Raw genomic sequence first — 27,812 nt, 5'->3', positions numbered from 1 at the left:
TAAACATTTGGAAAAAAGCAACAAATCTTAAAGAAGAAAGGTTAATTATTATTTTCATAATGATTCATGGTCATATATTTATAAAATATTTTTGATGTAACAACTTTATGAAAATTACCCACGACTCAACCAGACTATAGCATACCCGTCGTAGTGATCTTTAAAATGGAAATTGAATATTTAAAGACTTAAGTAATTGAAATGATTACATAATTGCATACTCAGCTATCATTTGCGCAAGTTCTGGGTGGGAATTACCAGAAACTATCACCATTGGACATTTTTCACAAAGCAGTGACATTTTCTCTCGAAATTACTACTAGTCCCTGAGAAACCTTGATCCTGTCGTTTTGTTGTTGTTGTGCTATCGTTGTTGTTGTTGATAAAGACAATGCGTTATGACTCGCCCCCTTAGCGGTTCGCACTTCAACGACAGATCCCTAATTTCATAACGAAGCGTGTCTTCCTCTCTTCCGATACAGCTTTCCTTCTGGGTACAAGATTGTGTGCCGAAGCTCATGGGTTTAGAGTTGAAAACGGTTGAATGATACATGAACAAATCTAAAATGAACATTATGGTATTTTCATGGATAAAAGCGGCCCAATGTTTACATGTGGAAAACACAAGTGATAGCATACTGGCTTGCACAGTCGACTTGCAATAAACATGCTACGTATTTGGCACGGACTCTAGATGACAATATACGCTCCGTGGTATTTGGGTATGAGTTCATCAAAATATTTTAATCACCCGACCCTCAAACGGTTGAGAAACATTGGATCTGTTTTGCAGACAAATGAGATAGATTATCAATCAGCAACTTCAGTTTCCTCTTTGCATTCGACAGCCGCAGGGAAACTTTGTAGGAAGAGGAGAAAACATATTGAAGTCAAAGAAGAAAATGAATGCGCAAATAATGGTATAGCTATCAAAGAAAAAAACATTATCAAAAGGATTGAATATAAAATCGAAGGTTGTAATGAGCCTGAGGGGACTGACAAAAGCACTGTGATAATGACATCCCTGTTTTTTTGGTGATAAATATTCAATAAAACCAGTTTCAGTGATCTCTGTTGAATATAAAATGTTCATGGTGAAACACTCTTTTGTAATAAAAATGTTAAATCAATGAATACAGTTATTAAATAATATCACTAACAGGAGGTTAAATATTGTATCATACATGCCATACGTCCCGATCTCGGCGGGACAGTCCCGCTTTTGGGCCCTTTGTCCCGCCGTCCCGATATGAGACGATTTGTCCCGACATTCGTAAAAAACGATGTAAGGTCTATAGGTTCCCAATAAAATTCGCTATTCAAGCTCTGTTTCGCTAACACATACCCCCGCTAATCCCTTTATTGCCCCCAAATAACAATCCGATTCTACTTATCGTGTGTACCAGTGTTGTTTATGACACCTTATCAGCGATTTATCGGCTAATTATTGATTTCATCAGGCATTCACACCATGGTGGTCTTCAAGATAGTGGTCGCTTATTGCTATCGATAGTTGTATTATAATGAAATAAATGTTGAAAATGTGTTTATTTTTGTATTCGTTTGAAACGGTTTACAAAACAATTGTTTTGTAAAATTAACTCTACGTCATTAATGAGTCTTTTACATTCAATGTTTAGTTCATAAATAGCGGGATAATCCGAATGTGCAATATACCAAAATCGCAACAAACAGTCCAATAAGTGATACCCATCCTGTCTAGTGTAATTGGGTGTAATTGTTATAAAACAACAAGGTGTTATGCATGACAGCTTGACCCTACTCCAATTAAGCTAAAAACAACGAGGTGCTATGCATGACAGTTTGACCCTATTCCAATTAAGCCGCGACAATTGACAAGTAACAAACTGCGCATGGATACATGCTTAAAAAAACATCGCAACAAACAGTAAAAGTGGTACCCATCTTGTCTTGTGTTATTGTAATAAAAGCAACGTGTTGGTATTCATCACAGTTTGACACTTCCCCAATACAGCGCCTGACAATTCACAATTCAGTTTAATCTGTGTATATAAGAAGAAAACAAAATATGATAATTAACATTAGAGAAAAATAATTCGAGTAAAGCATCCATAGACTTCTTTTTTTATGAAAAACAAAAAAATCCATAGACTTCTTTTGTCCTTTTGTTTTTGTTGGTGTAAAAACGGTTGAGGCGTTGTTGAGATTTAAAATGAACACAAAGACGGTTTGCTTCCACCAAAAACCTACCTCGGAAATGTGTACGGCCGCGCATTCCGTGTGTAACTGTTCGGTAGATAGTTTACTGTAACCCGTACTTTCAGTGTACTGGATAGCCTCCCCTGCGTTAATGTTTGCCATTGAAATTAATATAATGAGTATTGTTTTCGTAATGTTCTAGATTTTGTACTCTAAAAAGATGAATATTATCCTCGTTGTTATCCCCACGCTTTTTGAAAAAAAGGTGGGGATATTGTGGTTATCTCCGCCGTCTGTCCGTCCGTCCGTCCGTCTGTCTGTCCGTCCGTCCTGGCCACTATCTCCTCCTACACTAAAAGCACTAGAACCTTGAAACTTACACACATGGTAGCTATGAGCACATGTGCGACCCTGCACTATTTGGAATTTTGATCTGACCCCTGGGTCAAAAGTTATAGCGGTTGGGGTGGGGCCGCGTCAGAAATTATCACTCATTTTTTTAGGTTATTTTACATTTACTTCTTTATTTCTACACCGATTCACTTCAAATTGATACTGGACCTCTCTTATGACAATACGGTCAATCTCAACCATGCATGGCCCCATTCCCAACCCTGGGGCGCCCCGCCCACATAGGCCACACCCACCAAAAATTTCCATTTACTATAATTTTTTCATTTCTACACGGATTCACTTCAAATTGATACTGAACTTTTGTTATGACATTAGGGTCAATCTCAACTATGCATGGCCCCAATCCCAACCCTGGGGCGCCCGCCCACATAGGCCACACCCACCAAAAAATTCCATTTACTATAATTTTTTCATTTCTACACGGATTCACTTCAAATTGATACTGAACTTCTCTTATGACATTAGGGTCAATCTCAACTATGCATGGCCCCATAACCAACCCTGGGGCCCCGCCCACATAGACCACACCCACCCAAAATTGCCTTTACTATAATTTCTTCATTTCTACACCGATTCACTTCAAATTGATATTGAACTTCTCTTATGACAATACAGTCAATCTCAACTATGCATGGCCCCATTACCAACCCTGGGGCGCCCCGCCCACATAGACCACACCCACCCAAAATTGCCTTTTACTATAATTTCTTCATTTCTACACCGATTCACTTCAAATTGATACTGAACCTCTCTTATGACAATACGGTCAATCTCAACTATGCATGGCCCCATTACCAACCCTGGGGCCCCGCCCACATAGACCACACCCGCCCAAAATTGCCTTTACTATAATTTCTTCATTTCTACACCGATTCACTTCAAATTGATACTGAACTTCTCTTATGACAATACGGTCAAACTCAACTATGCATGGCACAATTACCAACCCTGGGGCGCCCTGCCCACATATGTCACACCCACCAGGCTGTCAAGCGGTCATACTTTTTCCTACTTTTTCCTACTATTTCCTACTTTTTCATCAGGATCCTACTTTTTCCTATTTTTTTACCAAATCTTCCTACTATTCCTACTTTTTCATTTTCAATGGAGAATATTTTTTTTAAAGAGTTTATTTAGTAAACTTGCAGGATGAATGAATATATGGCATGACTGTATCCCTGTTAATGTGCATTCATCTAGATGAGACCTGACAACCCATGCTGACTGTCTGCTAGCACCTCTTCAGGAGCATAAATATTTATTTCTTATGTAACTTTTAAAATTATTGACAAGATTTTTTTTGAAGTAACAATAGTGCCTTGTTTACTTCCTTAGCATTTGTACACTGCAGACTTCACTACCTTACACAGTTCCCAGTGATGCAAGAGCTGAGGGAACCCATTGTTTATTCCAGTTTTATTTTGTTTCCATTGACAACAATTTGACCAAACCTTATGCATGTTTACATGATATTGCTGTTTGGAATGTAGAGATATAGAGATACATGTATTGTATGAGTGGTTATGTAATATGGAATTTATTACACAAGTTATTGGAAAAAAGATAAAACTGATGCTTTGCCGAGTTTTCATCATTTACAAATATAATGTAATAAATTCTGTATTACATGACAACGGATATGATGTTCTATTGATATCATAGGTACATCATGTTTAGTAATTAAAGATAAATGCATGAGCCTAAATGCCCTGATACATTTTTATGCTCCCGGTAGGGTGGCATATTGCAGTTGTACTGTCAGTCCGTTTGTCTGTCTGTCTGTGTGTGTGTGTGTCCGTCCGAAAACTTTAATATGGGCCATAACTTTTGCAATATTGAAGATAGCAACTTGATATTTGGCATGCATGTGTATCTCATGAAGCTGCACATTTTGAGTGGTGAAAGGTGAAGGTCATCCTTCAAGGTCAAAAGTTAAAAAATACAATCCAAGGGAAGTAATAAGCTTTAAAAGGGAGATAATTTCTAAACCTGCCAAATGATATATTGACATTTTATTTCAAAGCTGCGCAATAGTGGGCATTGTGTTTCGGATAAACACAATTCTTGTCTAATGATGCCATAGCTAGTGAGGTAACTTCAAGGTGTTAAAGCCAAGTATTAAAATTATTAAACAGCATTATTACACTCCCGCAAAGTCATCAATAATGTAAAAGCCATTATTTGAAACTGGAATAAACAATGTAGTGCAACTGTTTCATTGCCCAATCAATGCTGTCATAAAAGATGTCAGGTGATAAGGTCCTATCTCCAGTTGCATAATCTGCTCTGCAATGACCAGTCATTTTGAATGTAACTTAAGTCATTATAACTGCACCCTATTGTCAATTTAAAGGTTTCACAATGTAGCTGTAGCAGAGCATTTACACTGCTTTATATACTAGTATTAATCTTGTACAACAAGTTGGTGTATCACTAAATAAATTTGGTCTTCTGCTTAAGGATATAACATGCACAATATAATTTCCATTTTTATATCGATACACAGAAGACCTCTAACCACTTATTTGATGATACACCAAAATGAACAGCATCTAATTACATGTATACTTCTTTATCAGGGTAGCTTTGCTTGAAACTTAATTATCATAGATACACTATAAGTGCTAAAATTCCTAGTGGGAAAACAAAGTTTAACCCTTCATGGATGGAGAAGTTGGACAACAGTGGAAAAACACTGGGATCATGGTGCAAGAGAGATACCGGCAATGAGTTTGCAAGATATTGTACTGTCTGAATGAAGTCATTCTTGTAGTAATTCTGGTGCTAATCAACTTATAAGTCATGCAGATGGATAAAAACACAAGGAAAACATGAAATACATGCATGATAATTCACAAAAGCGTTTGTTTGGAAGTGCCCAAAAGCCAAGCAGCTCTCAGGGTTGTGGGGATAAATCTATCTGTATGCAAGTACATCCATCACACAAGGAACAGGTACAAAAGGCTGAAATCTTCTGGGCCCTTAAGGTAGCTTCAAGTGGGTATCCATACAGAACATGTGATGGCACTCCTGCTCTGTTTCAGCTATGTTTCCTGGACCTGTGTCTAAAAAATAAGTATTGTGTATTCCTACTTTTGAGGGAAAAGTTCCTACTTTTTCCTACTTTTTTCCTACTTTTCTTGCAAAAGTAGTTCCTATTTTTTCCTACTTTTTGAAAAAAGGTCACTTGACAGCCTGACCCACCCAAAATTGCCTTTTACTATAACTTCTTCATTTCTACACCAATTCACTTCTAATTGATGATGAACTTCTCTTATGACAAAACGGTCAATCTAAGCTATGCATGGCCCCATTACCAACCCTGGGGCACACCTAGGTCAAACATTCAGCGTGGGGATACGCGTCGGCCTCTGCCGCGCCATTTCTAGTTTGCTATTGTATTATTTTATAAAACTATTATTGTTATGTTTTAGATTCCATGCTTCACATCAGATGTTTTATGTCTTGAATAAAAGTAAAGAGTATTTGTTAGTACTATACTGACTACAGTAAAGGTGGAATGATAGATCGTTTTAGGTGTCCCGCTTTTTGGTCAAATGTCCCGACAATTTTTTATGTAATGTCCCGCTTTGGACCTAAACAATTATGGCATGTATGATTGTATGAGAAAGTATGATTTTTTCAATACCAATAGTTGTACACTTATACATTTTTCATGCTAATTACCCATTTCTGTTGTCAAGCTTTTACTCGGAATATAACATTGATTTGAAATAATTGGCTTTGTTAAAGCCACACACCTTGAAATCAAATACGTGTTAATCAATACATATAGATGCAATTTGAAAGTGTGCAAAAGTGTCATTAAATCTATAGTCTAGTTAGCTAGTTATTTATTTTTTTAAATTTTAAAACGGAATGTAGGATTTCTATAAGTATACGTATATTTCGACATTCGCGATTTTTAAAAGTTTTAAAGCGCACAATACACAGATTTCTACCGTGTAACCACCAGATATATTCTAATTGGCATAGATATAATTAAATCTATAGCCTAGTTAGCAAGTAATTTATTATTTTTCAAATGGTACCGCTTTTAAAACCGAAAGTAGGATTTCTAGACGTATACGTCCATTTCGCCAAACACGATTTTTAAAGTTTTAAAGCGCAAAAAAGACGGATTTCTACCTTGTAACCACCAGATATATTCTAATTGGCATAGATAAAATATGTTTCTTATTTATCCTTAAATTTACTATGCCAGGTAGTTCATTTCAAGGTGTGTGGTTTTAAGTTATTAGATTAGGCTAAGTTAGTTAGCATCTTTTTAATTTCGGCATTGTCTTGTGGGGCCCCTTAAAGTCACGGGGCCCATAGGCAGTTGATTACTCTGGGCAAGGGGTAATCAAGGAATGGGCGCATTCTGTACAACATACAGGGGCGTAGCGAGCCCTCCATGGATGTGCAGGCACATTTAAAACATATTAGCAGGGGGCCGCAAAGCCCTTGTCAGTGGTCCAGGGGGCCGAAGGCCCCCGGAAGCTCCTGAAGGATACCAAATTGATCAGAAGATAGGAAGCTATCATCAAATACAAGACCAACCCATTTACGATCAATAACATGAATCTTTTTACCCAACTAAAGCCCGCCTAAAGGCCAGTAGTGGGCGCAGACGCGCATTATATTTTTCTCATTATATTTAAAAACAAATAAACTATTTGTTTCGGTGAAAACGTTTTTTACATGTGTTACATAGTTTTTGTATTATATACAGTTTTGGCAACAGATGGCAATTCACTTGGTTAGAGGAACTGCATGTTCCGACTCTTGGTAGAGGCAAAAGTGTTGATCAATTTTTCAATGTCCACTACACTTTCCCGGTGGACGTGGAGCACTGCAAGCGCTGTAAGGCGATCCTCGCCTATGGTAGAGCGAATGTACGTCTTAATACGCTTCATGGAACTGAAGGACCGCTCGCAAGATGCTGATGTTGCAGGCATGGTGAGTAATTCTGTGAGTATCAGCTGAATAAGTGGGTAAGCGCTTCCACAAGCATTCAGTGCATCAAGCAGGGTTTTGGGCTGTTTGTCTGCATCCATTAGACTCCATCGGACCTTCCATCGATTGACCTCTTGGTCCAGCTGTTGACGCTCACACTGGAGGTCCGCTGCATAGCATTCGTACACGGCTGATTATGTCTTTATCTGTGACAGACTGTACCCTCGATGGAATGAGCGTCTGAGCTGCGAAACTAAAAATTTAAGATGACAAAACATATTAGACAAACATTCAAATCCTAATTTAAATCTAAAAAAAATTTCCTGAGGGTGTTCTTAAGTAAAATAAACTAGGACAAAGCAATTAAAAAGTTGCGCTTTACTTATTTAAAAAAAACGTTGCCAAATAAGTTCAATTGTCTGCCGAACCAAACTTGAATAGCTCTTTCAGTGTACGTCAAACTTAACATGTAGAGAATTTTCTGGACGAAAATACAGTGGTCTGGATAAGTATTAACAATTACCGGTCCTCATTCTTCAGTATTCGGTCACTTACCGGTATTTCCTGCACGAGGTGATCTAGAAATTGGTAGAACAGGGATATGCGCCAATATGTCCTAGAATCGGAGGCAGGATGGTTGTCCCTGTGCTGTTGTTTGCTAGTTCTGCGAGGCGTTGATGGCATCACCTTTATTTTAACAAATAATTTCACATTTATACAACTTTTGAAGAAAGATAGCTAGCTGCTGTGAAGTAGTGTTATCGTGTACGATTGTTATATAAGGATACTGTACTACATAAAAATTGCGTTTAAATATTTGTTGACGTAATTACGAAACACACAAACAAATGTAGAGATAATCATGTAAGTGGTTACTACCATGCTACACTGCAATCTTCAATTTTTGGTCTTAAATATTTATCTCCCGTATATTTAAAGATAAATTATCACTATGTAGGCGAGTAAATGGGACATATTTATCATACACACTTTTAAAACAATTGTAGCTAATCAACACTCTTATATGCGTTTAATTGTCATTACATCTGTATGTTCTGCTATTAAATACTAACTTCCATGGAAGCTGCCAGGTCTACAGCCTCATCGTACAGGGCGTCCCAGACGGCTGGGTCTGCTCTCTCGTTCTTGAGCACCTGAACCACGACCTGGGTCTTGCGTACGGCCTCCAACAGATCCATCCTTTTCTGAAATAAAAAATACTTTTTTGTTATAACCCAAAATAGATTTTTAAATTAAGATCTGTTTCGAACTTATAACAAAAGTCTACAACTAGTAAAAAAACGCTACATTTGTTATGAATTTTGCGTATGATAATTTATTATTATTATCATTATTATTATTGTTTAATGACACACATCAACAATTATGACCCGCAACAGTTCATTAAAAATTTTGGCAAAACATTATTTGCTGTACCTTCTGGAGCATTTCTGTCAGGTCGACCAGGAACGAGATAATGTGTTGTGTGGTGATCAGTGCGACTATGAAGTCGAAGCGAAGTATGGCGTTGTGGTACTGGCCAGCCTTCTCGTCATTGTCGTCTTGCAGAAAGTCGAGTGCGTTGACGACGACTGGGAACGACTGTTTGAAGGTTGTCAGCGCATCTGCTCTGCTACACCAACAAGTCTCACACAGGTTCTGCAGTTAGTGTGCCCGTTTAGAGCTTCTTTGGTGTTTGCATCTAGCTCCATCTCATCGTCAAATGATTGTAAACATTTTGCCGAGTAATTGAAACAAAATGAGATGTCTTGAACTGTATTTTGGAACTGTGAACAAGGGCTAGATTCAAACAATGCGACTTGCAGTGCACATAGTTCGCTAAAGCCTTAAAGAGTAAAAAGGCTACGCTTGCTTTCTTAGTTTTGAATATGAACTCGTTGAACATTTGTAATGTCCAAAATATTTGATGTTTGAATTCTATAGGGTAACCCCCCATAGCCTTCGATGTTTTTTGCATTTTAGGGCGTTTTATTTTTTCGGTTTTTCATAATGATGTGCAGGCACGTGCCTACACTGCCTACGTACAGCTATGCGCCTGAGTTGATGGCATATTTATATTTCCCTTAATAGGGTGTTTTTTTATTGTCCTGCAGGCCAGTCTATGTTTGACAGTGAGGGCTGGAAGCCGGCCGTGTGGAGAGAGCAGCTCTCCAACATCAGCACCATGAGGCAACAGAGGGATGCCCCAGTGGACACCATGGGGTGCGATGTTATCAGTGATGTCACTGCTGCCCCCGAGGTGCTGATTAGCGATCAAATAAGTATTTAACTATATAGTTTGTACAGTTGCGTAGTAATTATACAAATGACATTGTTATACGATAAACTCCTGTGTTTGCGTTGTTTTGCGTTCAGTAATCAATTTTAAAAAGATGCCATTGCACACATTGCAATAACATGTATAAGGAAAATTCAATTATACTAATGTTTTCCTGTAAGATGAGAATTAAATAAAAACCATGTAGTAATAGGATTGACTTCTGGCTTTGTATTAGCAACCATGTTTTGTTTCCCACACTACAATAAAAAAGCTCTTTAATAATAATATTTATAAATAATAATCTTTGAATAAATTATTATTTGCATCCTGTTTTCATAGTTGTAATATTTTTCTAAAACACTTTCATGGTAAATGATTGCATGTCAAAATTTACAGTTATTCTGAAAATATACTATCTATATATTATCTAAGTTAGATAAACATGCTTTTACATAAATGAAATCATATGAATATAATCAAAATGGGCCAAGGACTATTTCGTTGAAATCCAATTCGACTGTAAATATTTACTGACAAGTTTAATTTTATCAATATTGTAAATTTCTTCTTAATTTCTTAACAATTTAATGTTTGGTTGCATGTTCCTTTAAAGTTTATTTTTTATAATTATGCCCCCCTTCGAAGAAGAGGGGGTATATTGCTTTGCTCATGTCGGTCGGTCTGTCGGTCGGTCCGTCCACCAGGTGGTTGTCAGACAATAACTCAAGAACGCTTGGGCCTAGGATCATGAAACTTCATAGGTACATTGATCATGACTCGCAGATGACCTCCATTGATTTTGAGGTCACTAGGTCGAAGGTCAAGGTCACGGTGACCAGAAAAAGTAAAGTGGTTTTTGAATGATAACTCAAGAACGCATACGCCTAGGATCATGAAACTTCATGGGTAGATTGATCATGACTTGCAGATGACCCCTATTGATTTTGAGGTCACTAGGTCAAAGGTCACGGTCACGGTGACCCGAAATAGTAAAATGGTTTCCGGATGATAACTCAAGAACGCATACGCCTAGGATCATGAAACTTCATGGGTAGATTGATCATGACTCGCAGATGACCCCTATTGATTTTGAGGTCACTAGGTCAAAGGTCAAGGTCACGGTGACCCGAAATAGTAAAATGGTTTTCGGATGATAACTCAAGAACGCATATGCCTAGGATCATGAAACTTCATAGGTAGATTGATCATGACTTGCAGATGACCCCTATTGATTTTGAGGTCACAAGGTCAAAGGTCAAGGTCACAGTGACAAAAATCGTATTCACACAATGGCTGCCACTACAACGGACAGCCCATATGGGGGGCATGCATGTTTTACAAACAGCCCTTGTTTACATAAACTTACTATCTTTCTGTAGCTATGTAAAATGTGTTCACAGAGATAAATATCTAAATTAAAGTAAATAAAATTTTAAAAGAAACAAATTTGATTCCATATTTCGTATGTAAAGGATGAAATATGATCAAAACATTTTATGGAGTGGTGATGGCATGTAGATTCACCATTGCCACTTTATGTTGAGAGGTGGTAGCTTTTACATTAACCCTTACCACTGTATGTGGGGTGGTGATGGCACGAAGATTCACCCTTGCCCTTTTATGTGGAGGGGTGGGGGCTTGTAGTTTCATCCTTGCAACTTTATGTGGGGGGTGGGGGCTTGTAGATTCACAATTGCCACTTTATGTGGAAGAGTGGTGACATGAAGATTCGCCCTTGCCACTTTATGTGTGGAGTGGTGGCATGTAGATTCACCCTTGTCACTGTATGTGGAGGGGTGATGGCACCTAGATTCACCCTTGCCATTGTATGTGGAGGTGGCATGTAGATTCACCCTTGTCACTTTATGTGGAGGGGTGGTGGCATGTAGATTTACCCTTGTCACTTTATGTGGAGGGGTGGTGGCTTGTAGATTCACCCTTGCAACTTTATGTGGAGGGGTGGTGGCATGTAGATTTACCCTTGTCACTTTATGTGGAGGGGTGGTGGCATGTAGATTTACCCTTGTCACTTTATGTGGAGGGGTGGGGGCTTGTAGATTCACCCTTGTCACTTTATGTGGAGGGGTGATGGCACCTAGATTCACCCTTGTCACTTTATGTGGAGGGGTGGTGGCATGTAGATTCACTCTTGTCACTGTATGTGGAGGGGTAGTGGCATGTAGATTCACCCTTGTCACTGTATGTGGAAGGGTGGGGGCTTGTTGATTCACTCTTGTCACTGTATGTGGAGGGGTGATGGCACCTAGATTCACCCTTGTCACTTTATGTGGAGGGGTGATGGCACCTAGATTCACCCTTGTCACTTTATGTGGAGGGGTGATGGCACCTAGATTAACCCTTGTCACTTTATGTGGAGGGGTGTTGGCATGTAGATTCACTCTTGTCACTGTATGTGGAGGGGTGGTGGCATGTAGATTCACCCTTGTCACTTTATGTGGAGGGGTGATGGCAACTAGATTCACCCTTGTCACTTTATGTGGAGGGGTGGTGGCATGTAGATTCACTCTTGGAACTTTATGTGGAGGATTGGTGGCATGTAGATTCACCCTTGTCACTGTGTGTGGAGGGGTGGTGGCATGTAGATTCACCATTGTCACTGTATGTGGAGGGGTGGTGGCATGTAGATTCACCCTCGCAACTTTGTTTGGAGGATTGGTTGCATGTAGATTCACCCTTGCCACTTTATGTGGAGGGGTGGTGGCTTGTAGATTCACCCTTGCAACTTTATGTGAAGGGGCGGGGGCTTGTAGATTCACCCTTGTCACTTTATGTGAATGGGGTGGTGGCATGTAGATTCACCCTTCTCACTGTATGTGGTGGATTGGTGGCATGTAGATTCACCCTTGTCACTGTATGTGGAGGATTGGTGGCATGTAGATTCACCCTTGTCACTGTATGTGGAGGTGCAGGATTTGTGGCATGTAGATTCACCCTTGTCACTGTATGTGGAGAATTGGTGGCATGTAGATTCACTCTTGGAACTGTATGTGGAGGATTGGTGGCACCTAGATTCACCCTTGTCACTGTATGTGGGGGATTGGTGGCATGTAGATTCACCCTTGTCACTTTATGTGGAGTGGTGGTGGCATGTAGATTCACCCTTGTCACTGTATGTGGAGGATTGGTGGCATGTAGATTCACCCTTGCCACTTTATGTGGAGGGGTGGTGGCATGTAGATTCACCCTTGTCACTGTATGTGGAGGGGTGGTGGCATGTAGATTCACCCTTGTCACTGTATGTGGGGGATTGGTGGCATGTAGATTCACCCTTGTCACTGTATGTGGAGGATTGGTGGCATGTAGATTCACCCTTGCCACTTTATGTGGAGGGGTGGTGGCATGTAGATTCACCCTTGTCACTGTATGTGGGGGATTGGTGGCATGTAGATTCACCCTTGTCACTGTATGTGGAGGATTGGTGGCATGTATATTCACCATTGTCACTGCATGTGGAGAATTGGTGGCATGTAGATTCACTCTTGGAACTGTATGTGGAGGAATGGTGGCACCTAGATTCACCCTTGTCACTTTATGTGGAGGGGTTGTGGCATGTAGATTCACCCATGTCACTTTATGTGGAGAGGTGGTGGCATGTAGATTCACCCTTGTCACTTTATGTGGAGGGGTGGTGGCATGTAGATTCACCCTTGCCACTTTATGTGGAGGGGTGGTGGCACCTAGATTCACCCTTGTCACTTTATGTGGAGGGGTGGTGGCATGTAGATTCACCCTTGCCACTTTATTTGGAGGGGTGGTGGCACCTAGATTCACCCTTGTCACTGTATATGGAGGGGTGGTGGCATGTTGATTCACCCTTGTCACTGCATGTGGAGGGGTGGTGGCATGTAGATTCACCCTTGTCACTGTATGTGGAGGGGTGATGGCACCTAGATTCACCCTTGCCACTGTATGTGGAAGTGGCATGTAGATTTACCCTTTCCACTTTATGTGGAGGGATGGTGGCATGTTTTTTTTTTCTAAAAAAAGAAGCTCGCTTAAGGCAACATAACATGAGTTTTAAAGGTCAAATTTCAGGTGAGGTTTTCAGACAAAAGTAAAATGTGGTGGCATCCATTTTTTATTGGCTCATTTAAATAAACTTAATATTTTTTTGTTACAAAATTTGTTGTGTTAGTATGGTGTCTAGTATCTTTTATGTCTTTACTTTATAAAATACAGCCTTTTTTTGTGTTCAGTAGATTACATCCCAGTTGAATTGATAGAAATGTTTCAGTGTACTATCAAGAAGAGTCTTCAATAAATACATGTGCTTTCAGTAATACACAATCAAGTATTTGTGACAGGAAGGTTCTTATTTCTTTATACATTTTCGAAGAAAAATAGTATTTCATGTAGTTTAAAGAATCAATTGTTGTGGCTTCTTAAAAAAAGTTTAGTATTATATGACAGGGCGAGAAAATTGTGTGACCAGTCCGAGACTGGAACCTGGGACACCACGATATGAGGACCAGCGCTGTCCTGACTGAGCTTATCAGGCCACCACACAACCTCTCCCCTTTAGTCACCAAGTTGAGACCATGACAATTAATTGCAGGGCTTTATAAGAATTAATTGATATAATGAGTGTGTTTTATCGCATCTGATTCTACATACGGTGTGTTGAAGGTATACCGTTACCAAGTGCTGGTGTCGCTTATGTTGTCAAGCCAGACCAAGGACCAGGTGACGTCTGCCGCCATGGCCAGGCTCAGGCAACATGGCTGCAACATTGACAACATCCTGGCAACCTCCAACACAAAACTTGGTGAACTCATATATCCTGTTGGGTTCTGGAAGGTAATGCACAATGTTTCAAAGCTGCCTTTAATTTTAGATTCAGTATCAAGTGGAGCTCAGTGCCCTCTATGAGTGAGAGTACTTGTTACACCACAAATTGCCACAATTAGATGTGTTTACAATACCAGTAAGTATAATTTTATTTAGGCGCAAGAGCCTTTATTTCAAACTAATTCTTTGTTCTAGAAACATCTAAAATTAAAATACAAATGACCACATTGTATTAAGTTAAAGCAATTTACAATCTCTCTGTTTTTTTATTATTTATTTTACGTGCTCAATTGTTGAGGCAAAGGCATCATGCAATTAAGTTGTAGTATTGAAATAAATGAGGATTACCATAATATGTATTGGAAATATCTTTTACCTTATGAAATTAAATGCAATTAGTGTTAAATGATGAAAATACCGTAATTACTATAATTTTTTGGACACTTAAGTTTTCGTACACCCTCTTATTTAGCAAAAATAATAATTTTTTGTGACTCTTAATTTTAATACATACGAGTTTTCGCTCATAACTAATTTTCAGACAGTATATTTTACCGCGCTTTTCTACAGACTTTGGCCTTGTTTTCGCTTTTCTCGTGTCACTTTGATCACTGATTTTACAACCGAATTAAGGTAATAAAATCTGGCAGACGCATGCCTGAGGGCATTGGACCATTACATTGGCATAATTGGGTAAATAACCATGTATACGGGTTGAAAATAATTGATTCGCCCAACAGCATTTGAAACAGTGTTGTGGCAGAATGTTTTCCGTTTTTAATTTTTGTTCTTTTTCATTTCATACAAGAGTTAGCAAAGCTGTGAAGTTGTGTTTATTTTTTTAAGCAGAAAAAGAAGAGTTACTCACACGAAAATTATTGTACATTGATTTATTGCTTTTATTTCAATATACTTATAATTTTCAGATCCCTTTTTCAAATATGCATATAAGGTAGATTTATAATAATATTTGTGGCAATCTGGAAAAAATAAAATATTCTAATATGTTCTAATAATGAAAAACGTATATTTGAAAATCATTTCATTTTTGGTTCTCAACCATATTAAAAACACAATTACTGTTAAGCACACGCTTTGTCAAAGTCACATTTACTGTCTACAACATATGCACTGTAAATTAATATTCTGTCTGTTTGAACACCACTCATTGATGATGTAGTAATACATGTTGGGGTTTTTGCAAAGAAAGAATGTAATCCATGTTTAAGGAGCACGTTTTTTTCACATCAAACTTCAATTGTTATGATGATGAATAGTAAAACATTTTCTTGACCAATAGTATCTATTATTTTAAAAGCAATATGTTGTCATGAAATAACATTAGTAGAGACAATTCTCCAAATACCTAACACCTTAGCAGATTGTTATGATTTTTGGTTTAATGAGTCAAAGAAAGTCAACTCTTAACTAGATGTATACTAATGCGTACTTTTTCCGATAAAAAACTATTTCAATATAATATATAATACTGAAAGAAGTCATGGGGTGAAAAAAATGTACCACCAACTACCCCCAATTCAGAACAATTCTCCTAGCACCAAACATGACTGCTCCTTATTCCGAACAATACATTTTATGCCCCTCTTCGAAGAAGAAGGGGTATATTGTTTTGCTGGCTGTGATGTCGGTAGACCAGTCTGAATGTCAGTAGACCAGTTTGTTTCCTATCCATAACTCGTCAACAAATTGACCGATTGGCTTGATACTTTACATGTGCATTGGTCTTTTAAAGTAGATGACCCCTATTGATATTGGGGATCACTAGGTCAAAGGTCATGGTCACTGAAACAATAAGTGGGAAAATCGTTTCCGATCAATAACTCGTCAACAAATTGACTGATTAGCTGTATACTTCCCATGTGCATCGGCCTTGGACAGTAGATGAACCCTATTGACATTGGGTTCACTAGGTCAAAGGTCAAGGTCACTGTCACACTAAGTGTGAAAATTTACCAATTGGCTTGATACTTCACATGTGCATTGGCCATGGACAGTAGGTGACCCCTACTAAAATTGGGTGGCTAGTTCAAGAGTCAAGGTCACTGTGACATTAAGTGTTAAATTTGTTTCCTTTTGATATGTCATCAAAGGATTGAGTGATGGGTGTCACGGCCCTGTTTGAAGGGCATCTTTCTGTGAACGGGGAGCTCTTGCTATTTTGTGTTAATACAAAAAACATGTTCATTTATAAAAGAGCCTAAAGTAAAAGATCAAAGTACTGACAGTACTGGTGTGACGATGCTTTTGAAGAGGATTGATATAAAAGCTTCTATTTTAGTTTATCTACATCACCACAATTGTGTATGTGGGTACGAAAATTTTGGGTACAAAAATTATGCCAAAAAAAATTAAGTACGTAAAAAGATTTGGTTACGAGAAAAAAATTGGTAGGAAAAAAATTGGGTACGAAAAAAATTTGGTTACGAGCAAAAATTTGGGTACGTAAAAAAAATTGGGTACGAAAAAAATTGGGTACGAAAAATGTAGGGTACGAAAAAAAAATTGGGGGTACGGGGAAATAGTACCCGAGGGGAACTTGATCCTTTCAGCGAAACTGGGAGGCGGGTTACATTCTCGATCAAATATAACAAGAAATATCTTTAAAAAGGTATTCAACGTGTATTTTCTGTACTACTTATCTTAAAAAACTGTCTGTTACAGTAAAACGTGTGTGGGTTATAACATTACGTTTCAGCATATAAATTCAAAACTTGACATGCTCTTTAATTACACCTTGCTCTTTAATTTCACATGTATATCATACCAAACTTTATATTTCATTGTTTCCTTTCCTAAGTTAATGATGCTATGTGTACGGACGTGATTTCACAATCCCATGTGCATGAACATATACTTTTCTCTTTTGATTATTGTTCTTTTTCTCTAATTCAATAAGCTTAGGCATGTTTGTTCGTTAAGTACGGCAATAATTTCATGATGATTCCCGATCGAAAGTGGGTATGAGCAAATAGTCGTAAGAGCACTTGAATACGTGAGTTCGCCCATGAACACATGGTAAGGTTAACTAAATCTTCGCGATATGACCTAATATGTGTTTCAAACAGCAAACAATATCCAACAAACAAATGAATTGTCAAACATAGTATGTGAACTGATGTGACTCTGTAATTTATGTTTGAAAAGTTTATTAAATATGCAAAATGAGAAAGCACGCAGAAGAGCGAGTATCACAGATATGATACGGCTATTATGCTGTTTATATACCATAGTCGCTACAATGTTTACAAATGGCAGGTTCGAAAAAGTTCGTTTTTTTTACATTCATGATCGCGTTGAAAGTTAATTATACACGTTTTAATTCGCAATTTATTTACTGAATTACAACAAATGCCAAATACAATACAGAAAATGCATAGTTGTTTCATTGATCTTTAAACATATAATGGATTGAATATAACTGATTTAAAATTAACGTTTTCAAACTATTATTAAATCTTTTCCCAGAATATGCTGTCCTATTTATAGCTGAGCTTTCTATACCTTTATCAATGATAATCAGCGAGGTATGCCGATTAGAAATGCGAGCTATCTCAATCGGACTGGCTCGGTCTTTTACATAGGTTGCCATTGTGAAGAATTTTTTCATGATATGATAACTTAGAAGATGCTTCGCAGCATCGTCAAAAAGGAACCTTTTTTATGAATTTGCTGTTGTGCATAGTTATTGGCACTTAAAAAATATAGTCAGTAATCATTAACCAAATATTTAGAATGCTCTGGATAAAGAGCTTGAATTTGTACCAAGCTGCAGAGGAAAATTACATTTTGCCACTTTAAACTATTCAAATTGGATTCAATGGTTTCAAATGTCTTTACTGCAGATTATTATGTTGCAGCGGAAAGTTGAATACATCAAGAGGACCAGTGAGGTGTTACAGAGCCAATACAAAGGAGACATCCCAGACACTGTACATCAGCTGTGTGAGCTCCCGGGGGTGGGACCCAAAATGGCCTACCTGGTGATGAAATGTGCCTGGAACAGGACTGAAGGTCTGCAAAACAAATACCTAGAAGATATAGTTTTTTGTTTCTCCTTTCTTTTATAAGATCAACAGAGCACAAAAGGCCATGGTGAGCTCTTGTGATCACTGTCTGTCCATCATGCGTCGGCAATATTTACCTTTTGATCACTCTAGAGGCTATTTTTATTGCCCAATCTTCGTCAAACTTGGTCACAATATTCATTTGAATGATATCTTTTCCAAGTTTGAAACTGGATCACATGGGGTCAAAATCTTGGTTACCAGGTCAAAGAAAAGTTTAAGGAAAGAGCTGGTGAACACACTAAAAGTCAAATGTTTTCCAAATCATAATAAAACAAAAAACATGTGTTTTGATGGTATCTCAGCTGTGTTGGAGTATGTTATGGTCCTATGAAAAACATGGCAGCTAAGAGGTAAGACGTTGTTTTCTATATGAAAACTATTGATCACACTAGAAGTCAGTTTTTTTCCCAATCATGAAACTTACTCTGAACATTTTTTCTAATTCTTTTTCGAATTCTTAATTGTTTCAGTCCATTGTAAACCAGGGAGAAGGGTCGTTTTCCGTATATGGCTATTGTGAAACTTTGTGAAAACTCTTAGAAGTCCCATCTTTTGTTCAAAGCTCAAGAAAAATGTTCAAAAAATGTGCTTCATTATATCTTTAGAGAGTTTAAAAATAAAAAATGGTTCCAGACCATTGAAAAACTTGGCTGCCATGTATGAAGGGGGGCGGGTAGGAATTTTTCATCAAATGGCTATAGTGAGACTTGCAGTCACTCTTAAAATCACATTTTTGTACCCAATCATTATGAAACTTTTTCAAGGCATTTTTCTCATATCTTCGCAAATTATGAAAATCATCTGTTCTTACAAAAAAAGAGCTTGCAGCAATATTTTTTTCACAAGCCACAATGATTTTAAAGACAGTCCAGATACCATAACAACAACAAAAATTAACATCCTATACAAGTTTCATGACGAAAGAGTTACAAATGTGATTTCTAGTGTGTTCACATGGTTCTACTATATAGTCATGTAAGGAAATCTGCCTCACCTTATGCCAGCTATGTTTTTCAATAGCCTGGAATCACATCTCTCTCAGTGGAGAAATCATCAGAGCAGATTTCCTGACAAAGATTCATGAACATTCAGCTACAAATGTGGAAACAAGAATGTTCAATAGCTTTTTCTTTAGTTTGACCATGTAACCTAGTTTTTGACATAATGTGACTCAGTTAAGAACTCTTATGAAACAAAATTAGAAAATAATTAGGAAGAGTTCACATGTTTTTGTTTTAATTTAACCTAGTGACCTAGTTTTTTAACCCATTGTTTCTGATTCGGCCAAGATAATTTTATAATTGTGACAAATGTTTTGACCCAATTTTATGAAGATTTAGCAACAAAAATTTCCTCTAGAGTTCTCACAAGGCATTTGTTGAAGACTCATGAATGATGATGAACTTCTTAAGTGTTGTGCTGAGGTGTGCTAAAAACAGTGACTCAGATAGGTTATGCATGGAAAGAAATTTATGATAGAATGTTTCACATTAGTTTTAAGTACAATTTAAATTTGTGTAAGATTATCCCTTATGGTATACATTCTCTTTTATGTGACTCTAAAATTATGTTTCTTTTAGGAATCCTTTGTTTGGAGTTGTGTAAGTTAGTCAAAAGATAACAGGAGTTTTAATGGCAATTGCAATTTGTGTAATACGCTTTTTGGTATACGTTCACTTTAAAATGACACTTTGCTTATGATGTTCCTGTTAAGAATCTTTTATTTGACTATGAATGAGTTGGTGCTGTGTACTTGTCAGGTATAGGGGTAGACACCCATGTTCATCGTATCTCAAACCGGCTGGGTTGGGTTAGGAAGCCCACCAAACATCCAGAGGAGACCCGCAAGGCACTCGAGGACTGGCTTCCAAGGTTACACACCTTTTTATATCAAATTTATCCAAATTCAAAAATTAGCAATACGAGATAATTATTAATATTTGTAGTTTAAATGCATTTAAGTCATTTGAGATTTCACCGGCACATGGAAGAATGTTTGGAGTTGAAAATGAGAGCAGAAAGTATAGAAGATGAGTCCAACATGAATGTGAGTGCAACTTGTATATCAGTGCAGCATTTACATTAGAAGGATGCAGCATATAAGAGTTGGTAGCAGCATAAAAGATATGTGAGAGCAGCATGTACACAAGATAACATATACAGATGAGTGAATTATGTATAGGAGATGACTGCAACATGTATATGAGATGAGTGCTACATGTAAATGAGATGAGTGCAACATGTATATGAGATGAGTGCTACATGTATATGAGGTGAGTGCAACATGTATATGCTATGAGTGCAATATGTATATGAGATTAGTGCAACAGGTATATATGATGAGTGCTACATGTATTTGAGGTGAGTGCAACATGTATCTGAGATGAGTGATACATGTATATGAGATGAGTGATAGATGTATATGAGATGAGTTAACCTTGTAAATTAGATGAGTGTATTTTGTATATGAGATTAGTGCTACATGTATATGAGATGACGGCAACATGTATATGAGAGAAGTGGAACATGTAAATGAGATGAGTGCAAAATGTATATTAGATGAATGCTACATGTATATGAGTGCAACATGTATATGAGATGAGTTTACCTTGTAGAGTAGATGAGTGTAACTTGTAAATGAGATCAGTGCAATATGTTTATGAGGTAAGTGCAATGTGTATATGATGAGTGCTATATGTATATGATGAGAGCTATTTGTTTATGATGAAAGCTCTATCTTTATGAGATGTGTGCAAGATGTATATTGAGAGGGTTCTACATCTATATGAGATGAGTGCTACATGTATTTGAGATAAGTGCAACATATATATATGAGATGATGGCAACATGTAAATGAGATGAGTGCAATATGTTTATGAAAATTAGTGCTATATGTAAATGAGGTTAATGCAACATGTATATGAGTGCACCATGTATACAAGATGAGTGCTACATGTAATTGAGATGAGTGCAATATGTATATGAGATGAGTGCTACATCTAATGTGGGATGTGTGCAGCATGTATATAAGATGAGTGCTAGATGTATATGAGATGAGTGCAACATGTATATGAGTGCAACATGTATATGAGGCAACATGTAAAAAAGATTAGTGCAAAATTTATATGAGATGGGGGCAACATGTATATGAGATGAGTGCAAAGTGTATATTAGATGAATGCATCATGTTTATGAGATGTGTGCAACATGTAAATGAGATGAGTGCTAGATGCATATTAGATGAGTGCAACATGTACAATGTATATGAGATGAGTGCTAGTTGTATATGCGATGAGTGCAACATGTATATTAGATGAGTGCTAGATGTGTATAAAATAAGTGCAACATGTTTATGAGTGCAACATTTATATGAGATGAGTTTACTTTGTATATTTGATGAGTGTGACTTGTATTAGTGATGAGTGCAACTTGTATTTGAAATGAGTGCTACATCTTAATGTATATTAGATGATTGCTATATCTATATTTGCTGAGTACAACATGTTTGTTAGATGATTGCTACATGTATATGAGATGAGTGCAACATGTATATGAGATGAGTGCAACATGCATATGAGATGAGTGCAACATGTATAGGACATGAGTGAAACATGTATATGAGATGAGTTAAACACGTATGATATGAGTGCTATATGTAAATGAGATGTGTGCAACATGTTTATGAAATGAGTGCAACATGTATATTAGATGAGTTCAACATGTATATGAGATGAGTGCAACATGTATATGACATAAGTGCAACATGTAAATGAGAGGAGTGCTAGATGTATATGAGATGAGTGCAACATGTATATGAGGGCAACATGTATATGACATAAATGCAACATGTATATGAGGTGAGTGATAGATGTATATGAAATGAGCGCAACATGTATATGAGTGCAACATGTATACATGACGAGTGCTACAAGTATATGTGTAACTTGTATACGAGATAAGTTTGACATGCATACGAGTGCAACATGTATATGAGATGAGTGCAACATGCATATGAGATGAGTGCAACATGATTAGATGAGTGATACATGTATATGAGAGGAGTGCAACATGTATCTGAGATGAGTGCATTATGTTTATGAGAAGAGTGTAACTTGTATACGAGACGAGTGCAACATGTATATGAGATGAGTGCAACATGTATATGAGATGAGTGCAACATGTATATTGGATAAGTGCAACATGTCTATTAGATGTGTGATACATGTATATGGGACATGTGCAACATGTATACAAGATGAGTGCAAAATGTTTAAGAGATGAGTGTAACATGTATATGAGGCAAGTGCAATATGTATATGAGATGATTGAAACATGAAGCACTTTTCCCAAATGAAAACGATGGACCTTTTTAACAGTTTGTTGTTGCAATATTCAACTTTTGAACATCAGTTGTTTTCCCTTTTCTTTTTGTTCATGTGTATTTGTTGGCTATCAGGTCATACTGGCCAGATATTAACCATCTGCTGGTGGGGTTTGGTCAACAGACGTGCCTGCCTGTCCGGCCTAGATGTGAAAACTGCCTTAATGTCAGCATCTGCCCAGCAGCACAAACCTCAAGGAATGGGACGAAAAAACAATGAGCTAACAAGATTATTCACTTTTGGATTCAAAGTCATTTATTCTGTTTTCTTCATTGCTATAAAATTTCTAGAAACAGATTTGTCTTGTTTTGTGTAAGATTTTAAAAGTTGAAGTTCAGCATGAACTCTAATTTGGTGCATGCCAGATGTCTTAAATCCTTAATAAACAAGGCTTATCATACTGGTCCATCAGCTTACTGCATTGGAATTAAGAGGACAAGAGCTTTAAGCAGGACAGATGAATGAACTACCAAACCAGTTAAAATTTAATATGCATGTGTATTTTCAAAGTCATGTATCACATATATCACATATAAAGTGTATTTTCAAAGTCATGTATCACATATATCACATATAAAAGTATAACTATCAGTAGATGCCATATAAGGAAAAATATACATTCCCCAGCAGATATGTCACGTTTGATTGTCAATACATCATTTTTTTGGTCATTGGATGCACTATTTGTTGTACAGGTCAAAAGAACACCCACTTCAAAAACATTCAAATTTGTACAGGCATGTTTAGCACAAATAAGACCGTACAGAGAGAAAAATGTGGTAGAAAATATTGACCAGTATTCATGTGTCTTCTTAAAAAAACTTGTTTGGTAAACTTCTCAAAATCAATGAAATAACTATACTTTAAAGTTTTATATATTATCACTAAGTTGTTAAGAATTTTAAGCTGTACTTTTGAAAGAAAAAGCAATCTAACCCGTTTGCCCAAGCAACGGCAAAAGCATCCTAGGGTTAAGTTTTTTGGTATGCTGGTTTCTCAGGAATGGCTTGAGGGATTTAATCTAACTTAAACCATGCATTAACCATATTTAATGGACCCTATAGGTTAAAGAGAAATTTGCATATATAAAAAATATTCATGTTTTTCTGTAAGCTACCTGTTTGTTTTCTGGAATGTCTTGAGGGATATCACTCAAACTTAAAACACTTAATCCACCATGTTAAAATAACCCCATAGGTTAAATTTGGTAATTCTAGTTTGAAATTAGTCGTAATGAAGGGCTTTTTATTCATTTTGAATTTTACATGTAAGCTATATAGACAGGTTACAGCTCATCAAACTTGGACACTTTTATCAAACTTCATATATAGATCACAACAACTTGTGCCAAGGCACCCCCACCCACCCCCACTAAATTGAGCCTTGTAATAATGATACTTTATACATAGATTCCTTATTTTCAGGGCTTGCACATGGACTGGGTGTGATCAAGATCAAGGTCACTGTATAAAGAAACCTGATTCAGCTTAAGATTTCATGTTTGAGTTGAGTTTGTGATGCAAGCATGGCTACATTGTACAACACTTCTTTTTTCTTAACATAGGAGTCATATTTGGTCAACATTACCAATCAAGATAAGTAAAGAATTACGCAATAATAGCTCAAAATCAATGCTTATGTGTTTCATATGGTAATCTTCATATTAAAAAAACAAAAAAATTGTGATAACATAACTTATTGCTGTTTGTTTAAAAAGCCATATACTCTGACTAGAAAGTTATTGTATAAACTGAAAACATTGATTTCACATAGAAACAATAATGCACAAACAAGAGGGCAAAGATTACAAAGTATTGCTCACCTGTGAACACTGTGGCCTGTTTCATACGGGTAAATTTCACTTATCTGTGTAGAGGAGCACACTTAAATGTCAGATGTCAAATATAAATTCAATTTAAACCATTACACCCGCACAGCCCCAGGAGAAGCTTATATAACGAAAGGATTCGTAGTCGAAATAGATGCTTTGCGTATTTTTACTGCTACAGTATAATTACCTCCCTTAGTTTTAAATTTGCCAGGTAAACAATATGAAATTGTAACTTGTTCTTCATAAAGTAAGTTAATTGTATGGCTAAAAATAATGTATTAAGCATTTAAAGAGTATTTGATATTTAAGAAATGCTTCTAGTAAAATCCTGCGTATATATACGGCTAGTTTCTGTGTAAGTGAAGGAGAAATGCTGATCGGTAATCTCCGTAGAGTGCGGAGGGAATTCGGAAACGTCGATAGTTTCCGGATCGTGCCTTTCCGTTTTCTCTGTTCGCCAGTATATAAAGGCTTGCAAATAGACAAGTTAGGCAGTTCACCGGTGTATGCGAGCGGATCAACATCTGAAGAAAAGGCACATTACTCTAAAAGAACAGTATTCTGGAGCAGTTGGGTATTTACGTTGGCTGCAAGCTTTAAACGGTGCTGCCAGGGCTGCAGAGTTCCTGTTTCTTGGAGAGGGTTTTCAGAGTGTTGGATACTACGGACGTCGTACAAGGCAGTGACGGAAGCTTCACCTAAGGCCTTGGGGTGACGTGAGCCAGTAGCCTCACGGAGGCGGTAACCAGTAGCTTCACGGAAGCCGGAGGATTCGTTGAAGGCATCAGTCCCTTCTTTGGTCGCATTGTATATATCTGAAGCGACTCGATTATTTTAAGTTCATGATCAGAAGGCAGGTAGCCTAAGGAAAGTTATAATTACATTGTTATTTTGTAATTGGCCTTCGGAGGGTTTCGGAAGGAACATCGGCATTGTGAGGCCGCGCACATAGCGCTCTGTGGCGGTCTCAGGTAGTCGGCGTCGGGCACTACACTTATTTTGATCCAAGAGTCATTGTCTAAACAAAACTATATGATGTTACAATCTGAACATTACACCTTCTTGCCTTTTTGTTTTTGCTTCATAAACTTTCTTAATTCAACTATGTAATTCTATTCATTATGTGGCCCTGGGGCACCACCAATTTTGATTATAGGGACGTGATTTGAAGACACTTAGTACAGGAATGCAAGATGAGGTAAAACATCAAATCAGAAACCCCTGATCCTTGTGGTTTCATAGATTTGTATTTATTCACTATGATAGCCTATGAAAATCTTGTGACCCAGTTTTTACCCAAGGGGCATGATTAAAACTTTTGTGTAGGAAATCACTAAAGGATGTTACACACCAAACAGTAAACCTTTGAGCCATGTGGTTTCAGAGATTTTTTATTTCTTTTACAAGTCTAAATAAATCATCTGACCCCCAAGGGCCTGCCTAGTTTTTACCCAAGAGGCATGATTTGAACAAGATTGTGAAGACCAAAGTTTCCACTGAAAAATATTTTTTAGCTCTGATGGCCTACATGCACGGCAATGCTTTGAACAACTTTAAAATGTGGTCTAAAATGGATAATTCCTCGCAAGTTTTGTGGATAGTAGGAGGAGATCCTGTTTGAAGCAAATTGTTGGCGACACCAGATACCAAAGGGCCACCTACCACTATTGCTCACCACTAAATGTTCGTGTGAGCTAAAATCATGTGAAATTTATGCAGGAAAACTGAATGTCAGGTTTTCCCAAAAAGCGTTGTGAATAGGAACCCTAATAAGCACATATATTTATGTGCCTAAGAACTATCAATATAAAACCATAGAAATTTGCCTAAAAATGTCTATATATTTACAGATTAATTAAAAGCTTACATCTTTTTTGCAATTTTGCTATCACTGTTATGTAAGAGCATAACACATTGTAAATTAAAAATGAAACAAAATTATTTATAAACAAGAGATGTGTTTGTCACAAACACAATGCCCCCTACTGCACCGCTTTGAATTTTTTTTACCTTTGACCTTGAAGGATGACCTTGACCTTTCACCACTCAAAATGTGCAGCTCCATGAGATACACATGCATGCCAAATATCAAGTTGCTATCTTCAATATTGCAAAAGTTATGGGCAATGTTAAAGTTTTCGGACGGACAGACTTGCAGACAGTTCAAATGCTATATGCCACCCTACCAGGGGCATAAAAACTAAAGATACACACAAACATGATATGCACTATATAACTATACATGGTAACATCATCTGGAAATAAAGGCAAGAAGTTGGATGAACTTATATGAAGGTATAATTTGTGAAAATAAAACAACACAGAACTGCTAAAAGAACATAATTTGGAATTGTTTGTAATGTTGGATTTGATTGTCAGGTTATTGTAGCTTGTTCATGAATTATTGGCATTGTGCTTGTTTTAGTAGCTTGTTCATGAATCATTGGCTTGGTGCTGGTTATCGTAGCTTGTTCATGAAGCGTAGGCGTAGGTAGGCCAGTATGAGGAAGCCAGTGGACATGACAAACAGGGCCACGTAGTTCACCCAGAGATCCCACAGGGAACCGTACGATATGCCCTGGAAATCCAGGTACTCATTTCCAGTCGTACTGCAAACAAAAACACACAACAATATGGGAAATGATAAATGAAGTTAACCGCATGCATGCAACATTATAATGTATGAATTAAGAGTTTTTATACATTATGTATACATATAATTGTTACTGTTGTATAAATTGTGCTGTGACAATCCTAATTCTTTATCAAAATAATGAAAAAACAAGGGACAAAATTGTCACAAAACCAGGTTTTCATTTGGAAAAAAAAGTTTGATAAAGGGAGACAACTCAAACTGAACTGATTGT

General features: G+C 37.3%; 5 protein-coding genes across 19 annotated transcripts in view; 2 read left to right on the top strand and 3 right to left on the bottom strand.

The window, feature by feature from the left end:
• The window catches only part of LOC127868418 (phosphoribosyl pyrophosphate synthase-associated protein 2-like), a 49,936-nt gene extending 49,547 nt beyond the window's left edge, over nucleotides 1–389 (bottom strand). For 2 of the 3 annotated variants that reach the window (XM_052410191.1, XM_052410194.1), the window contains exon 1: nucleotides 222–389. In XM_052410191.1, coding sequence (XP_052266151.1) covers nucleotides 222–301 — 80 coding nt within the window. In that variant the 5' untranslated portion in view covers nucleotides 302–389. The remainder of the gene's footprint in view (nucleotides 1–221) is intronic. The other variant, XM_052410193.1, reaches the window with a different exon arrangement.
• LOC127868416 (putative proline-rich protein 21) overlaps nucleotides 1–14,260 on the top strand; it is a 408,141-nt gene extending 393,881 nt beyond the window's left edge. Inside the window, exons 1-2 of one of the 6 annotated variants that reach the window (XR_008044115.1) lie at nucleotides 9,823–12,759; nucleotides 13,186–14,260. Coding sequence is in view for 4 of the 6 variants with exons in the window: in XM_052410185.1 (XP_052266145.1) it covers nucleotides 12,631–13,737 (1,107 nt within the window). In the remaining 2 variants the exon portion in view is untranslated. Of the gene's footprint in view, nucleotides 1–9,822 lie in introns of those variants that run through there. The other 5 variants (XR_008044114.1, XM_052410186.1, XM_052410188.1 and 2 more) reach the window with 5 other exon arrangements.
• On the top strand, nucleotides 21–23,411 carry LOC127868419 (endonuclease III-like protein 1). 7 transcript variants are annotated; one of them, XM_052410202.1, is made up of 6 exons: nucleotides 21–40; nucleotides 9,669–9,814; nucleotides 14,483–14,653; nucleotides 18,523–18,676; nucleotides 20,493–20,604; nucleotides 23,189–23,411. In XM_052410202.1, exons 2-6 carry the CDS (start codon nucleotides 9,677–9,679, stop codon nucleotides 23,331–23,333), a joined length of 720 nt encoding a protein of 239 aa, XP_052266162.1. In that variant the 5' UTR covers nucleotides 21–40; nucleotides 9,669–9,676; the 3' UTR covers nucleotides 23,334–23,411. The 7 variants fall into 7 exon arrangements, with proteins under 7 accessions (XP_052266162.1, XP_052266156.1, XP_052266155.1 ...); XM_052410196.1 differs by lacking the exon at nucleotides 21–40 and adding an exon at nucleotides 387–722; XM_052410195.1 differs by lacking the exon at nucleotides 21–40 and adding an exon at nucleotides 387–920.
• Nucleotides 7,681–8,788, bottom strand: LOC127868428 (uncharacterized). Its single transcript, XM_052410212.1, has 3 exons — nucleotides 8,628–8,788; nucleotides 8,110–8,241; nucleotides 7,681–7,807 (listed from the first exon to the last, which is right to left on the bottom strand). Exons 1-3 carry the CDS (start codon nucleotides 8,751–8,753, stop codon nucleotides 7,757–7,759), a joined length of 309 nt encoding a protein of 102 aa, XP_052266172.1. The 5' UTR covers nucleotides 8,754–8,788; the 3' UTR covers nucleotides 7,681–7,756.
• A 181-nt stretch (nucleotides 23,412–23,592) lies between the features above and the next one.
• LOC127868405 (broad substrate specificity ATP-binding cassette transporter ABCG2-like) overlaps nucleotides 23,593–27,812 on the bottom strand; it is a 72,073-nt gene continuing 67,853 nt past the window's right edge. For both annotated transcript variants that reach the window (XM_052410169.1, XM_052410171.1), the window contains one exon: nucleotides 23,593–27,554. In XM_052410169.1, the coding sequence (XP_052266129.1) occupies nucleotides 27,404–27,554 (151 nt within the window). In that variant the 3' untranslated portion in view covers nucleotides 23,593–27,403. The remainder of the gene's footprint in view (nucleotides 27,555–27,812) is intronic.

This window comes from Dreissena polymorpha, chromosome 2, assembly GCF_020536995.1.
Source record: "Dreissena polymorpha isolate Duluth1 chromosome 2, UMN_Dpol_1.0, whole genome shotgun sequence".
Taxonomy (NCBI): domain Eukaryota; kingdom Metazoa; phylum Mollusca; class Bivalvia; order Myida; family Dreissenidae; genus Dreissena; species Dreissena polymorpha.
Note: the sequence above shows the minus strand (reverse complement) of the source record. Positions and strands in the feature narration are given on the sequence as shown.